At 41.5% G+C, this 16,496-nt stretch overlaps 1 protein-coding gene across 4 annotated transcripts; it reads left to right on the top strand.

The window, feature by feature from the left end:
* The first annotated feature begins 3,493 nt into the window (after positions 1-3,493).
* Positions 3,494-15,255, top strand: ZCCHC9 (zinc finger CCHC-type containing 9). Of its 4 annotated transcripts, none has more exons than XM_006081260.3 (6): positions 3,494-3,595; positions 5,426-5,832; positions 10,050-10,200; positions 10,434-10,526; positions 12,736-12,804; positions 14,736-15,255. In XM_006081260.3, exons 2-6 carry the CDS (start codon positions 5,452-5,454, stop codon positions 14,852-14,854), a joined length of 813 nt encoding a protein of 270 aa, XP_006081322.1. In that variant the 5' UTR covers positions 3,494-3,595; positions 5,426-5,451; the 3' UTR covers positions 14,855-15,255. The 4 variants fall into 4 exon arrangements, with proteins under 4 accessions (XP_006081322.1, XP_006081324.1, XP_006081323.1 ...); XM_006081262.3 differs by having other exon boundaries at positions 3,511-3,600; XM_006081261.3 differs by having other exon boundaries at positions 3,580-3,713.
* Positions 15,256-16,496: the final 1,241 nt, after the last annotated feature.

Genomic DNA, 16,496 nt, shown 5'->3' with positions numbered 1-16,496 from the left:
CATCATTTTGTATATACTTTGAGTTGTTTTATTCATGAAAAAAATTTAAGCAGGCAATTAACTTGTTTATACTTGTGTTATGGTGGGTGGCAATTCAAATCTCAGTTCATATCTTTAAGCCTCAGAATTTGTATTGTGCATGTGGGTTTAAGGATCAGCTTGAGACTTGTGATGGATTCATATACAGAAGTAGAGGAATTCTCTTTGTGGCTCTCTTCCTTCCAGGATTCCCCCTCACTATCCACTATCCAGGTATGGCTATTGTATGCTTTTTTATGGTTCCTTCAGCCAGAAAGACGATAGTGGGCTTTCTACTATAGTTTTAGCTTCTTATGCACTATGTGACTATGGCCCACTCTCAGGGTAAAGACACACACACACACACACACACACACACACAGACGACACTCATCCATGTGATAGTTGCTTCTTCAGATTTTGACTCCCCTCTACAAGTGTCTGCTTTTATTTACTCTTCAGAATCCCTACGTAGTTGTTTTTTAATATTTTGTCCAGAATTTATAGTTATCAGGATAAGAGATGTTTTGTAGAATTTTGTATCATCATAATAAACTATTTTTGTTTAAAACATAAAAATTTATTGCCCGTGCAAAAATCACATTAATAATTTTTAAAAAGCCTCACATAGCCCTAGCCAGTTTGGCTCAGTGGATAGAGCATCGGCCTGCAGACTGAAGGGTACCAGGTTTGATTCCGGTCAGGGGCACATGCCTGGGTTGCGGCTGGATCCCCAGTAGGGGGTGTACAGGAGGCAACCGATTAATGATTCTCTCTCATCATTGATGTTTCTATCTCTCTCCCTCTCCCTTCTTTTCTGAAATCAATAAAAAAAGCCTCATAGGCAAAGGTAACTTAGTGAAGTCTATTTTAAAGTGGGTTCAAGCAAGCAAACAATCCCCTGCAGTTTTACACAGTAGTAGAGCCCACACATTTGGACTGAGACCTCGGTTCAAATCCTGAGTCTACCTCTTACTAGATGTGTAACCTTGGATAAGTTACTTCAACTCTCTGCGCTTGTTTCCTCATTGTAAAATGGAGAAAACAATAGTACTTACCTCTCAGGATATTGGGTGGATTAATTAGGTGATGAATGTAAAGCCGTGGTAGGCAAACCACAAAATACCACGCGTGGGCGCGCACGTACAGTGCGATTGAAACTTCGTGGCCCATGCGCAGACGTCGGTATTTTGTGGAAGAGCCACACTCAAGGGGCCAAAGAGCCGCATGTGGCTCACGAGCCGCGGTTTGCCGAGCCGCAGTTTGCCGACCACTGATGTAAAGCATTCAGTACAGTGTTAAGCACTTATAAAAATGTTCAAAGTTAGCTATTATTGCAATAATAGTAATATTTTCTCCTGAATCCCAAAGGATTTCTATGGCCTATTTACTCAATTACTAATCCTTTATTTGATGTACTGTCACAAAAACAAATTGAGATCATGTTCCTTCACTTCCAGAAATGAATCACCTACCAAAATTCAGCACAAAACTAAAAAGACAAGTTTTGGTACACCCTCTAGTGGTATATGTTATGTGCAAGTACCTGGCTTCTGTGAAAAAAAAAAAAAATCCCTTCATGAAATATCACTGGGTTAAAGCTTAGAACCTGAAGCCAGCTGATGGAGCACATTATGGTGTGAATGGCAGTAGCCTACATCTTTTATAAAGCTCCCTCTCTTCTAGAGCTGCAGGATTTGTCTTTTAAAAATTTCCTCACCTTAATAAGAGGATATTTGTGATTGTTACTATACCAAATCCCACCACTTCGACGGTATTGACTTTATTCGTTCCTCTTAAAGAAAATCAGTTACTTTCTAGTTTGCGTTAACAAACATTGGAAAGTACCTATTTCTCTTTTAGTTATCAAAAATGAACGAAACACCAACTATATACCAGGCAATGGGGATCCAATAAACAACCTATTAGACAATTCTCTATATAATTACACATTTGAATGTGTATAAACTACCGCGAGTGTGCAATAGGGGACTGGCCTAGTTTGAGAGAGGGGCGCTGAAGGATTACTTGAGAATAAAAATGTTAAAAGCCTTGAAGGTTGAGTAGAAATTAATTGAAAGAAAAGGAGTACCATACAGAGAACATCGTCCGTCTATAAAGGCCTGGAGATAGCAAGGTGCACGGGGCACTTGCTAAATTGAGGGAAGGTTCCTTTCCTGGAGCTCAAAGAAGAGGGGGAAAGATTGTGCAAGGTGAGGCTAGTGAAGCAAGCAGGGACTCAAGACCATGTTAGGGAGTTTGAACTTCATCTTAAGAATAATGGAAAACTATGGAAGGGTTTAGAGCAAGAGGGCAACATCTGGTTTACATTTTCACAAGTTCACTTGGCTAAGGCATGGAAATGGATTTGAGGGAGTCAGTAATCCAGGTGAGACATGTTGAAACCTGTGACCAGGGAGGTAGCAGAAGAGACAAAGAAGTGGAGAGATATTTAAGTGAAAAAATGGATCGATGGAGTATGAAGGCTGGGATGGGAGCAGCAGTTCTGGTGAACTGAGTGGATAAGATAATGCCATGTTTGCCCAGCCGGTGTGGCTCAGTGGTTGAGGGCCACCTGTGAACCGGGAGGTCAGGGCTCAGCTCCTGTCGGGGCACCTGCCTGGGTTACAGGCTGGATCCCCAGCAGGGGGCGTGCAGGAGGCAGCCATCAATTTTTCTCTCTCATCGTTGATGTTTCCCTCTCCTTTCCTCTCTGAAATCAATAAAAAATTTTAAAAAAGAGAACGCCATGTTTCCCACTAGGTACAACTAACTTGAGGTGGTATCCGTTTGAAAGGGATTGTTGCGATAATGAGTTGTTTGGAGACTGAGGTTTTCCTCTTAAAAAGAACTTTGGCTGCAGCTACCATTTCAGTTGAATAATGCTTGGCCCCCGAGGCACCGCCCTCTGTCCAGCACAGCCCCAAGTCTTTTGTAGAAATCGATCACAGTGAGCCACTCCCACTACGCCAGTTCTGTTATTTCACATCTGCTTGGAAAGCCCTTAATGTCCTCCTATAGTCATTTCACCAGATTGTTTCAAAGTTCCAAGGTCACCTCCTCAAGGCAGCCTTCCTCGTGTCCCACCCACCCACCGGTCCTCCCGTCCCTTTGCCAGCTCGGAGGGAGCACTCAGCTTCGTGCCCCAGGCCTCCGGCGCAGCGCCCTGCAAATTCTAGGCGCTCCACACACTTTAAAAAAACAACAACATATTTTTATTGATTTCAGAGAGAGATAGAAGCATCAATGATGAGAGAATCACGGATCGGCTGCCTTCAGCATGCCCCACATTGGGGGTCGAGCTCGCAATCTGGGCACGGTGCCCTGGTCGGAATGGAACCAGCCATCTTCGAGTTCCTGGGTCAGAGCTCAACCATTGCGCCACACCGGCTCAGCCGCACGCTTTTACTTGAACCCATTTTCCCGTGAGCCAGTCGGCTGAACTGCGCACAGCTCCAGCGCAGCCCGGCGGAAGTGACGTGCTCTCAAAGAGGCGGTGCTTCCGGTCCCGAGGGCCGCCGCAGGGGGCGGGCTTCTCTGGCACGCTAACTCGGCTGCTCTGGAGGATTCACGCGTGGTAAGGTGTGCTGGGCGGAACGAGAGGGGGCCCCGGGACCCTCCCCCGCCGCCAAAGCGGCAGAGTGCCCCCCGCGGTTCCCGGGACGTGGCGGGAGCGCGGAGGCACTGGCTGAGAGGTACCCAGGCGCCCCCGCGCCCGGTGCGGGCGGGGGTGGGGTCGGGGAAGTGCCGGGCTGCCTGCCCGGGACGCGGGCGCGGGGACGGCCTCAGCTGCGGGGCGCTGGCCCCTCGGACGGTGCGGCCAGCCCCGCGCGGCCCTGCCCTGCGAGTAGACCCGGGCGACCCGGGCCCGATACACAGAGTTTCCCCCTCCCCACGCGCTCGGGGAACTCATTCAGGCGCGTGCGGTTAAGGGGCGCCCGCACCCCGCACCCAGGTATTGGTTCCGCCCCTCAGGTTGTGTTGAAGGGATGTTTCCAACTTGGGAGCTGAGGTTTTTAATCGGCTGTTGCCCGGGAGCTCCTGTAAGTCAGGTGAAGCGGAATTGAGGGCGGTTTGATAGACCCGGCATCGTCACGTGACTGTGAACACTAATATATGTCCCTGATCAACCTGCCGAAAGGAGTTGTGCTGGCAAACCACGTCAAAACACAGGGTTTCTGTATACAGTTTTGCCAACGCAAATCGTTGGCGTTGAAATGGCTTATTAACAGGATTGGAAGAAAGTAGCCCTGGGACTTAGCGATAGGAAAATAAACGACTAGGGAAGCTGCAAAGTTTGGGAAGAGTAACTTCTTTCATTGTATTATTTGGTGATTTAAATTTTGCGAAATAATTTGCTTTCTTAATATTTTCCAATTAAAAAAAATATTTTCCAGTTTTAAGCAAGTATTTATATTATAGTAGGCATGCTTTTGTTATATATATATATATGTAATTATATATATATAATTATAATTATATATAATTATATATAATTTTTTTTTTTTACTGATTTCAGAGGAAGGGAGAGGGGGAGAGATGAAACATCAATGATAAGAGAGAAGCATTGATTGGCTGTCTCCTGCTCGCCTTCTACTGGGGGTCCAGCCTGCAACCCCACCGCTAACTGGGAATCCAGTTGTGACTTCCTGATTCATATGGGTTGATGCTCAAACACTTAGCCACACAGGCTGGGCTTGTTTTTTTTCTTTTTGTTTTTTTTTTAACTGGTATAGTAGCTTCTCTGGTAAGGGCTGGATTTACATTATAGGCATATCTATGCAGCACATTATAGAATTAAATATATAGATCTATAAATGAAGTAAAAACCCATGTTTTATTATTTTTTTTTTAAAATATATTTTATTGCTTTTTTACAGAGAGGAAGGGAGAGAGATAGAGAGTTAGAAACATCGATGAGAGAGAAACATCGATCAGCTGCCTCCTGCACATCTCCCACTGGGGATGTGCGCGCAACCAAGGTACATGCCCTTGACCGGAATCGAACCTGGGACCTTTCAGTCCGCAGGCCGACGCTCTATCCACTGAGCCAAACCGGTTTTGGCCCATGTTTTAATGATTAAAACTTTAACATGGCATATGTGATATATAGCATGTATCTTTTTAAAAAATATTTTTATTGATTTCTGGGAGGAAGTGAGAGGGAGAGAGAGAGAGAGAAACATCAGTGATGAGAGAATCATTGATTGGCTGCCTCCTACTTTCTCCTCACTGGGGATCGAGTCCGCAACCCGGCATGTGCCCTTGACTGGAATCAAACCCAGGACCCTTCAGTCCGCAGGCCAGCACTCTCTCCACTGAGCCAAACCAGCTAGTGCTATAGCATGTGTCTTAAGTTTAGTTTATTTCTTTTAAATGATGACTAACTGCCATGCTTGTCTTAAAGATTGATACCGTACCTCGGATGAAACCATGACCAGGTGGGCACGAGTCACTACCACACACAACAAAAGACCCTTGCCTGCAACATCATGGGAGGATATGAAGAAGGGGTCCTGTGAGGAAAAAAGCCAAAGCCTACCAAAGAGTAAACAGCTTGAAGCCAATAGGCTGTGCCTTAAAAATGGTGCACACCAAGCAAAACACAAAAAGAATAAAAAGAAAAAGGACTACTTAAATGAAGATGTGAATGGATTCATGGACTACCTCAGACAAAATTCACAGATGGTTCACAATGGGGAAATAATAACAGACAGTCGGGAAGTACGGGAAGAAATTGAAGTTGCTTTAAAGAAAGATAGTCGCAGAGAAGGAAGACGGTTAAAGAGACAAGCAGCAAAGAAAAATGCAATGGTAAGATTATCACTTCTACCAAAATATTGCTTTAGATGGCTAGAAACTGTTAATCATATACTCACACATTTAGCAGTCTGATTGCTATTATGTACTAAATTATAAAGCATCTTTTTAAGGGCTAGTAACAACTATTTGCTAGAGACTTAATATATTCATTAATTATCACAACAACACTATAAACATGGTGTTCCCATCTTACGGGTAGAAAACACATGTAGACAGGTTAAGTAGCTTGCTGAAAACCACATTTGATTACTTAGAGTGCTAGCTGGCACTATGTAATTATATGTGCTTTTTTTAATAAATATGAACCTAAATGGGCTGCTAACTCTGCAGGCCAGCCAAAAAACACAATTTTTAAAAAAAAATATATATATGTATATATATATATATACACACACACACATACTGATTTCAGAGAGGAAGAGAGAGGGAGAGATAGATAGAAACATCAATGATGAGAGAGAATCATTGATCAGCTGCCTCCTGGATACCCCTCACTGGGGATCAAGCCCGCAACCCAGGCATGTGCCCTTGACCGGAATCGAATCCAGGACCCTTCGGTCTGCAGGCCGATGCTCTACCCAGTGAGCCAAACCAGCAAGGGCTAAAAAAACAATTTTTTTTCAAACCCAGAATCTGACTTCAAAACTGTGTTCCCACATCTACCTTCAAATAGCCCTTTTACAAACAGCCATTTTAAAAAAAGATCAAAATTAAGTAGGAAGGTTAAGTACAACAGGTGGTTGTACAATATGTGTGGTTCCCATTACTTAGAAAGAATGTTCTTTTGTTTTTGTCCATGAAAAACTGAGACACAAGAAGGAGATCTAAGAAGAATCACCGTAGTCAGTAACTGAGCAGCGGAGTTAAAACTCCTTGAGACCTTCCCTAGTCATTGTTCCCTCCCTCTCCATTTTACACTCAGGAATGCTGGGGACTGCAGGTTTAGTTTTGTGGTGCCCAGCTGTAGATTTTATTTTATTTACTAGGGGCCCAGTGCATGAATCGTGCACCTTGAACTGTGGGCCGAGAGGCTGTGGTGGGCACAGGGACGGGTCTCAGCCCAACCTCTGCACCCCCGCCTGGCCCCTCCTTCTGGGGCCCCAGTCCCCCCTCTGCTGGCAGCCCTGCTCCTCCTGCCGCCGCTGCTCCCATGCTCTGACAGGGCCGCCCGGTTCGCACCCGCTGATTGGGGCCGGTGCCAGCAGTGGGTGCGAGCTGCGGCTGCTTCCCAATCGCCCCTCAGGAGCAGGAGCAGGAGGAGGTGGAGAAGCCCTGAGGGGTGATCGGGGCCGGCAGCCACTTGCACCGCTGATGGCACCGAGCGATCATTGCTGGCACCAGACACTGGCAGCGGATGTGAGTGCTGGGCAAGACCGCGGCATGAGGGAGCAAAGAATTTTCAGTAACCACCAGAGGCTCGCCTTGATAACAGTGACCAGTGCCTTGCCTTGGTCTGGTGCCCCTGCTCACCTGCTCCACTATCCCGCTGCGGCCGACGCCCACCATGTTCCTCCTCTGCTGCCTGCTGCTGATGCCCGCCATGTTCCCCACGCACCCCCTGGTGGTCAGCGCATGTCATAGCGACCGGTTGTTCCACCGTTCGTCTATTTGCATATTAGTCTTTTATTATATAGGATAGGATTTTTCTCACTGGAGGATATGTTTATTGATTTGAGGGAGAGAAATATCAACGTGAGAGAGAAACATTGCCTCTTGTACACTCCCCAACTGGGGATCGAACCTGCAACCTAGGTATGTGCCCTGACCATGAATAGAACCTGCAACTTTTTGGTGTATGGGATGATGCTCCAACTAACTGAGCCACCTGGCCAGGGCCTTCCCTAGATCCCCACAGGAAATGAAATGCGTAGTGTAATTCCTTCCCTTCTCCCCCTTTTAAGTGAATTTCTAAGTCTTCTAGTAGGATATTTCATAAGAATCAGGATTTATTATCATTTTACGCTTTTTTTTTAATTAGTAAATGTACAGCACTGTTAATACCAATGTGGGTTTGAAATGTTATAGCTACCATACATGTAGCTTCTGACATTTGCAGGATCTGTTCTGTTTAGTGCCATTTAAAGATAATTATTTAGCCCTGGCCAGTGTGGCTCAGTTGGTTGAGGGCCGTCCCATGCACTGAAAAGTTGCTGGTTGGCACAAACCCAGGTTGCAGGTTCAGTCCATAGGGTGTGAGCAGGAGTCAACTGATCAATGTTTCCCTCTCACATCGATGTTTCTCCCTGTCCCTTTATCTCTCTAAAAAAAATCAATAAAAACATATTTTTTAAAAGATAATTTTTTAGAGACAATACTAATGAGACATTCCTTATGAATAAATTGGGATAGAAAAGATAATTTCTGTTTGAATCAGAATAGTTTTAAGTCAAGATAACTTAAAGGTAATTAAATTGACATAAACAGTGGTGAATTGCATACTATTTGAAAAAGTTTAATATGACTTTTTTTAAAAAAATACTTTTATTGACTTCAGAGAGGAAGGGAGAGGGAGAGAGAGATAGAAACATCAATGATGAGAGAGAATCATTGATTGGCTGCCTCCTGAATGCCCCCCACTGAGGACTGAGCCCGCAACCTGGGCATGTGCCCTGACCAGGAATTGAACCCTGACCTCCTGGTTCATAGGCCGACGCTCAACCACTGAGCCACGCTGGCTGGGCTATTATGACCTTTTTTTTTTTTTTTAAATATATTTTATTGACTTTTTACAGAGAGGAAGGGAGAGAGATAGAGAGTTAGAAACATCGATGAGAGAGAAACATCGATCAGCTGCCTCCTGCACACTCCCCACTGGGGATGTGCCCGCAACCAAGGTACATGCCCTTGACCGGAATCGAACCCGGGACCTTTCAGTCCGCAGGCCGACGCTCCATCCACTGAGCCAAACCGGTTTCGGCTATTATGACCTTTTAAGAGAAGTTTTATGTTTGTAGTTAAGGGGGAAAGATTTTCTTTTTTTTAAGGAATGATTTATGTTAAAAGACTATGCTTGTTGTGACCTACCTTCAACTTTTTTTTTTTTTGTAATTAATATCTGATACTTAGCACCAGTTCTTAATTGCTAATAAATTAAGATATTAGACATTTAGTAGTGCGCTTCCCACAACCCCATTTACATTAAATTTAAGGATCAATCAAGAAACTTGTATTTGAAATTTATATAAAAAACGAATCGGTTAGCTGTCAGGTTATTAGAGACCGCCTTAACTTCACCAAAAATCTAAAACTTATGTTGGTAATCCAGAATTTAGCATTAACTTTTCCTCCACTTGTAGAATAAATGCATTTTCTTTGTTTGGACTAGCTTATTCTAAATGTAAAAGTTACTGAAGAATAAAGGGACTCATCCTCCAAATTGCTAGAGTATGTAAAACAAGCAAACCATTGTTCAGTGTTATGTTGGAGGCAAATAATTCATCTTAGAATTATTCCTTTAAAATGAATTGTATATACATTCTAAGAATGAAACGTCTATTTTTGAATATTAACGAATATATATATTACAAAGATATGAAAACTGTAAGGTATACTTTTTAAAAAATTGATTTCAGAGAGGAAGGGAGAGAGGTAGAAACATCAATAATGAGAGAGAATCATTGATCAGCTGACTCCTGCATAATCCCCACTGGGAATGAGCTGCAATCAGGGCATGTGGCCTGACCGGGAATTGAACCGTGACCTCCTGGTTCATAGGTTAACACTCAACCACTGAGCCACTTTTTCGTATGAAATATATTTTATTATTTGAACCATAATTTAAATGGAATTATTTAACCCAAATTCATTCAATTATATGAACTTTAAAGGTGCAAGTATTAATTTTGAGGGATAATTTTTATGGCCATTGTCTATTCCAGAAAACTGTTTTTCTAGTCAGACATCCTCATTAATGAAGTACATAGTCCACAGTTGCTTAATTCATTTAAGTGATTATCTCCTACAAAGCCACTTAATAACTTTGTGTCTGAGATTGACTGAGGATTTTCTAAAACACTGAGACCATGATGAAAATGCCATTTCTTATTGTTTAGCATTGGGTAAAACATTTCTATAGATAAGATTTGAGATTTCAGAAAAAGTGCTAGATATCCTTAAAATGAGAAATGTTTTAAAGATACTTTTGAGAACAAGAATTGATAAAACCAGTGCAGTTTTGCAGTGTGGAAACTCACATTTTGTTTTCCCAGGTATGTTTTCATTGTAGAAAACCTGGCCATGGGATTGCAGATTGCCCGGCCGCCCTTGAGAATCAAGATATGGGCACTGGAATATGTTATCGGTGTGGATCTACAGAGCATGAAATAACCAAGTGCAAGGCTAAAGTAGATCCAGCTCTTGGTATGTTTTTTTCTTATCAGTTTTTGATTTGTTTAATTAAAAGTGGGAAAGTGACCAATAAGTAGCCAACTGGGTTTTTCTGTTTACAGGGTTGAGTATGCCAATTTTTGAAATCTTATGAGATTAAAATTTAAATTATGTAGATACATGTTTTCTTCTCAGAGAATTTTAAAATAATGTGAATTATATGACTTATATAAAACCAATTAAAAGGAACTGTCTGATCCTTACAGGTGAATTTCCTTTTGCAAAATGTTTTGTTTGTGGGGAAATGGGGCACCTGTCCGGATCTTGCCCTGATAATCCCAAAGGAGTCTATGCTGATGGTGAGTACTATTACCCTTGTATGTCAAAACTTTGAGTTATACTTAATTTACACTGTTAATTAGTTCTTGAATATTTTTTAAAAATATATTTTTATTGATTGCAGAGAGTAAGGGAGAGGAAGAGGGAGAGGGAGAGGGAGATAGAAACATCAATGATGAAAGAGAGTCATTGATCAGCTGCCTCCTGCATGCACCCCACACTGGGGATCGAGCTTGCAACCCAGGCATGTGCCCTGACCAGGAATTGAGCCATGACCTCCTGGTTCATAGGTCAATGCTCAACCACTGGACCATGCCGCTTGGGCTTGAATAAATTTTTGAATAAGTAGCAAAACCTTGAGAATTTCATTATTTTTATTGAGCACTATTCTACCTACTGGACTTTTTGGGTACTATGACTTGATATATTAATCAAATCAGGAATAACTTGGGTGAATATTTCAAACTGCTTACTTTAGCATCATTATGAGAATATATCAAATTCTGCTTTTAAACATAACAGAAGCAAAGTTATAATACTTTAATATAAAATGTTAATTATAAGATTTAAAAAATAGTGTGAATTTAATCTCAGCCTAGCATACCATTTTGTGTAAAGGGTTGCTGTGCATTATTCATTTTTGTAGTAGTTTTTGTTTCTGAATGATTTCCTTAGTTAATTGTCTGGCATGGCATCATGTAATTTTCTTACCTTTAGCTCAGCTAATGTCTTAAGGTCCTCACAATAAAGTCTGTGATGTCTAAAACTTTAAGGAGATTGTCATATGTTAATGTGAGTCAGATATTAATGTGATGGCTGGTACCTTCAGGTTCTAGACACCTCTTGTGTCATATCCTGAGTTCCATTGGAGAAATCCAGTGAAAAAGCCTAGTTTTGGGAGTTAAACAGATTGGTTATAGTCCAAAGCGCCACTTACTAGCTGTGGGACTTTGGCTATGTTATTTAACTTTTCTCATCTTAGTTTGTTCACCTATAAAATGGAGATGAAAAATACTGTACGTATTTCATTGATTCTAAGATGCATTTTTTTTTTCACATTTTAATATCTCTGAACTCAGAATGTATCTTACCATTGGTAGGTCCCACATAATTGACATGTTTTCTTTTTTCTGAGAAGTTTGTAAAAGAATGACACATCTTATAATCAATGGTATCTTAGATTTAATGAATTATGGTATTTACTTTGAAGAGTTATGAGGATTAAAATATATTATTTCACTATGACTCTCTAAACAGTAGAGACACCTGGGCCTGGAAAAATACTCAAAAGTGCCTTTCAGTTTTGAACTTATGAAACAGGTCATATAACATGACTAATGAGCAAAGATGGGTAGTCAACCAAAATGACTAGATATTAAAAAAAAAAGTACATCAAGAGGAGTAAATCACATAGAAGTGGGAGCTCAACCAGGTTTATATTTTGTAGGGTCATTTTCCTGAATAAATCACTTAACATTATGAGCATGATCATGATAATTCTTTACCATCACACAAAAGATTCATTTTAGAAATCGTGTGTGTTGTAATTCACAGTCCTGGAATATTGCTTAAAGTAGGTAAATGGTCATTTTAATTAGGGTTAGGATCCCTGGCAGATAGAATGTCTGGAAACATGGCTCTGAGGGACATTTTTAAGAAAGATTGCCCTCATAGTCAGAATTCAGGTGAGATCTTTGGGCTTCCATTTAGAAGGGGTAAAATTAGCAATCCTCTATTTTAATTTTCATTCCTTTCGTAACTGCTCACCCCCATCTGATCTATATAATAGAGAGTGGTTTCTAACCTTTGAGGGGGGGTGGTTATTGATCATTAGGTAATGTGATAAAAACCATGGACGTCCTCAACAAATGCATCAGCACACAAATTTTGCTCACAAGTTTAAGAGTTCACAAACTCTTGCCTATTTTACCATGGTCCTGGCTTTTATGCACTGGCTCTTGGACACTCCAGGGGACAAGTGCCTTCCATCATCTCTCTCTTCTCTTTCCCACTCCTCCCCTGAAGGCCAAGTGGAATAAATGGGTAGGTGCAGTTAGTGCTCTGTGATGTAAGAGGAATGGAGAATGAACTTATCAATAGGATTGGTGGTACCCACCTATGTTCCTGGCTGACAGGTTGTGAGGACCAAATAAGATATAAAAGTGCTTTGAGACATTAAAAGCCCTAAGTAAGTGTGAGAGATTTTCAATGACTTTGTTCTTTTACTAGGTGGCTGCTGCAGACTTTGTGGCTCTGTGGGACATTTTAAGAAGGATTGCCCTCAAAGTCAGAATTCAGGTGAGATCTCTGGGCTTCCATTAAGAAGGGGGAAGATTAGAAATCCTTTATGTTTTTGCTGCATTTTGTTATTAATAACTCACTGGGGTATTACTGATTTTTTTAAAAAATATATTTTATTGATTTTTTTACAGAGAAGAAGGGAGAGGGATAGAGAGTTAGAAACATCGATGAGAGAGAAACATCAACCAGCTGCCTCCTGCACACCTACTGGGGATGTGCCCGCAACCAAGGTACATGCCCTTGACCGGAATCGAACCCGGGACCTTTCAGTCCACAGGCCGACGCTCTATCCACTGAGCCAAACCGGTTTGGCGGTATTACTGATTTTAAGGCAACCTAGTTTCCTGCTGCAGTGATGACTCAATCATTTCTCTGTCAGCTGTAGACACAGTACCAATTGTGCATTAGCTGCTGTTCTCAGGTGGGGAAAAAAGGGACCAATAAGCCCTGGAGGACCCTGATCTTACAAACATCTTATTTATAAACATTTATATTTGCCAACTGATTTAATAATAGAGCCAGTTCTGTTACTTAAAGAAAAGTATAGATTCACTAAGAAAATAAGAAATATGAATGTAGCTTTCAATTCTATATAATAAAAGCCTAATATGCTAAGTGTCCAGTCGTCTGGTCAACCAATCAAAGCGTAATATGCTAATGATATGCTAAGGCCGTTCAACTGCTTGCTATGACGTGCACTGACCACCAGGAGGCAGATAGTCAACTGGTCAACCAGTCGCTATGATGTGCACTGACCACCAGGGGGCAGACGCTCCAACTGCTAGGTTAGCTTGCTGCTGGGGTCCGACTGATCAGGACTGAGCGAGATGAGCCGGACACGCCCTGGAGCCCTCCCTCGTCCCTCCCCGGCCCCTATCGTGCACCGGTGGGGTCCCTCGGCCTGGCCTGCACCCTCTTGCAACCCGGGACCCCTTAGGAGATGTCAGAGAGCTGGTTTCGGCTTGATCCCGCAGCCCGAGGGACCCCACTGGTACGCAAATTTGTGCACTGAGCCTCTAGTAATCTTATAATTGAGTATCCTCATATGTGCTTTGCTTTTTGTGTACCTGAAGGATTCAGAGTTGGTCGCAAAAACTACTGAAAATATTAAAATTGTGTTGTCCACACAGTATCTGCCCAGTTATATTTTCTTCCTAATGAAATACTACCTATCCCTAGTCACCAAAAACTTCATAAAGGTTCACTATACCTATGATAGATTTGGGGGGGAAGTGAAGACCATATTACCTAATTTACCTAGATTAGAATGATGATAATTCTGTGTGAAAGAAAGAAAGACTGTAGGATACCCAGTAGTGCTTCTTATGGGAAAAAAACACACACATTTCTTTTTATGTTAAACAGTGATGATACAAATAAGTCTACCCGTTTTTACTTCCTACCCCTAACATTTAAATTTGATAACCAAGAGTTCTTGTTTATAATGAAGTCTAGAAGATAGTGTTTACTACATTGTAGGCAGTAAGACTGAAATGATGAAGTGGAATTTGAATTCTCCTTCCTGGGAGGATTGCCACTTCCCAAATGACAAGACTGACAAGCAGATGTTGTATAATTTCACAGGTGGAATCTTGTGCATTTAAAAGTGATGCTTCATAAGTCTTGCTGTTTACAGACACTTGGAATTCATTGACTCTGTAATGATGAACTCTGGGAAAGAATGAAAGTGCTTTCTCATCAATTTGTGCATTGCAAAGCAGTTGCTGCATTTCCCTAATTGGGATGAGAAATTGCCTGTGGTACTCGGAAATCAAGGGTTATAATCAATTAAAAATTACTCACTTTTCTTCCGTGATGGAGTGTTCCCTCCTTGTGATTATTCATGTCAAAACTGGTTCCTTTGCTAAGCCCAAACCAATCTATGACTACAGTTTTTCTTACATTCTGACTTTTCCGTTCCTTTACAGATCGAATGGTTACAGTTGGTCGCTGGGCAAAGGGGATGAGTGCAGACTATGAAGAAATTTTGGATGTGCCTAAACCACAGAAACCCAAAACGAAGATACCTAAAGTTGTTAATTTTTGATAATGACTAGGACTATCATAAGTTACCATCTCATTGTTATATTCTGAACTGGGCCTTCTTCACAAGTTGGAGCTGGGCTCCCTTGGAGAGGCCTATATTGTAGATATTGGTATGATCTGGGGAAGTCAAATAGTTAACTGAGTTCTGTCCAAGGAGCACTTCTGCCTGGAGAAAATCACTGAAGAAAAGCATAAGATGTTTAAATTGGATTCTTTAAAATAACTTTTTTAGCAGAACTTACGTGTAACTAAGTGGTTATAGACCTAATTGTAGCAATCATCTTTTTAAAAAAATATATATTTTTATTGATTTCAGAGAGGGAGAGGGAGAGAGAGATAGAAACATCAGTGATGAGAGAGAATCATTGATTGGCTGCCTCCTGCACACCCCCCACTGGAGATCAGGCCCGCAACCCAGGCATGTGCCCTTGACTGGAATCGAACCCAGGATACCTCAGTCTGCAGGCCAACACTCTATCCACTGAGCCAAACTAGCTAGGGCCTATCATTTTTTTTTCTTAAAAACAAAGTTATGCAGCCCTGTCTGGGTGGCTCAGTTGGTTGGAACATTGACCCATACACCAAAAAGGTTGTGGGTTCGATTTCCAGCCAGTGTGGGTAGGGGAGGAAGCAACTGATTGATGTTTCTCTCAAGCATCGATGTTTCTCTTGCTCACTCACTGTCTCTCTCAAAAATCAGTGGAAGTGTATCCTTAGGTGAGGATTTAAAAAATCAAATAAAAGTATGTATTCATCTGACACCTCTAAGCTAATTAATTGCTTTGCATTTGGAAATGAATTTTTAGTTCTATTGTTTTCTAGCTCAAAGTATCAATTATTTATAAGTTGTCAACAAAATCATTTGTATTTTTATTTTAAATATATTTTTTACTGATTTTAGAGAGGAAGGGAGAGGGAGAGAAAGATAGAAACATCAATGATGAGAGAGAATCATTGACTGGCTGCCTCCTGCCTGCCCCTCACTGGGAACTGAGCCTACAACCCGGGCATGTGCCCTGACCGGGAATCGCACCTCCTGGTTCATAGGTCGATGCTCAACCACTGAGCCACGCTGGCCGGGCTGCATTTTTAAAATATTTAATAAAAATGTATTTGGTATTTTTCTGAATACCTAATTCTGGATTTAATTAGTCATTGTCCCTTAATGCCCATTAACAATCTCTTTGGAATCACAATCTTTTATGAACCCTAAATGACATTAATTTTTGTTTCAGATTTCACATAAAGAATTACATATTTTTGAGGTTAAAATTGAAGAGTATCTCACCTTAGCAGCTCTTTCTTTGCTCTTAATGTTCAAAAAAGAAATTCAGTTTGGAGTATTTGGCTGGAATAATGGCACATAACGGACTGTATATCAAACTTAATAGCATTTTGTTCACATGTTTTAGATGAGTCTGGGTGCATATCACCATAATAGAGTTAGAACACTAATCAGAGACCCATTAGTGTCTTTGTTTGATTTGATGAATACATGCATACTTAATCCATATATTTCACAAGGCTTACGGCTCCTATTGTGCTGTATAATGCAATGACTGGTGGAGGGTGTATTTCATTTGGAATTTTACCTGATTGGATACATTTGTAACCAAAGGAAACAGCTGTGATTAGTTACTGAT

The sequence above is a fragment of the Myotis lucifugus genome, unplaced genomic scaffold (genome assembly GCF_000147115.1).
Source record: "Myotis lucifugus unplaced genomic scaffold, Myoluc2.0 scaffold_0, whole genome shotgun sequence".
Classification (NCBI taxonomy): Eukaryota; Metazoa; Chordata; class Mammalia; order Chiroptera; family Vespertilionidae; genus Myotis; species Myotis lucifugus.
The sequence above is the reverse complement of the archived record's forward strand: the minus strand, read 5'-3'. Positions and strand labels throughout refer to the sequence as shown.

What these genes read in the sequence shown, in the direction of transcription:
- ZCCHC9 (XM_006081260.3), top strand. Translation starts at nt 5,452, where the DNA reads ATGACCAGGTGGGCACGAGTCACTACCACACACAACAAAAGACCCTTG. An exon ending in CAGCAAAGAAAAATGCAATG is followed by an intron (nt 5,833 to 10,049) that starts GTAAGATTATCA and finishes TTGTTTTCCCAG; the next exon opens with GTATGTTTTCATTGTAGAAA. An exon ending in CCCTCAAAGTCAGAATTCAG is followed by an intron (nt 12,805 to 14,735) that starts GTGAGATCTCTG and finishes GTTCCTTTACAG; the next exon opens with ATCGAATGGTTACAGTTGGT.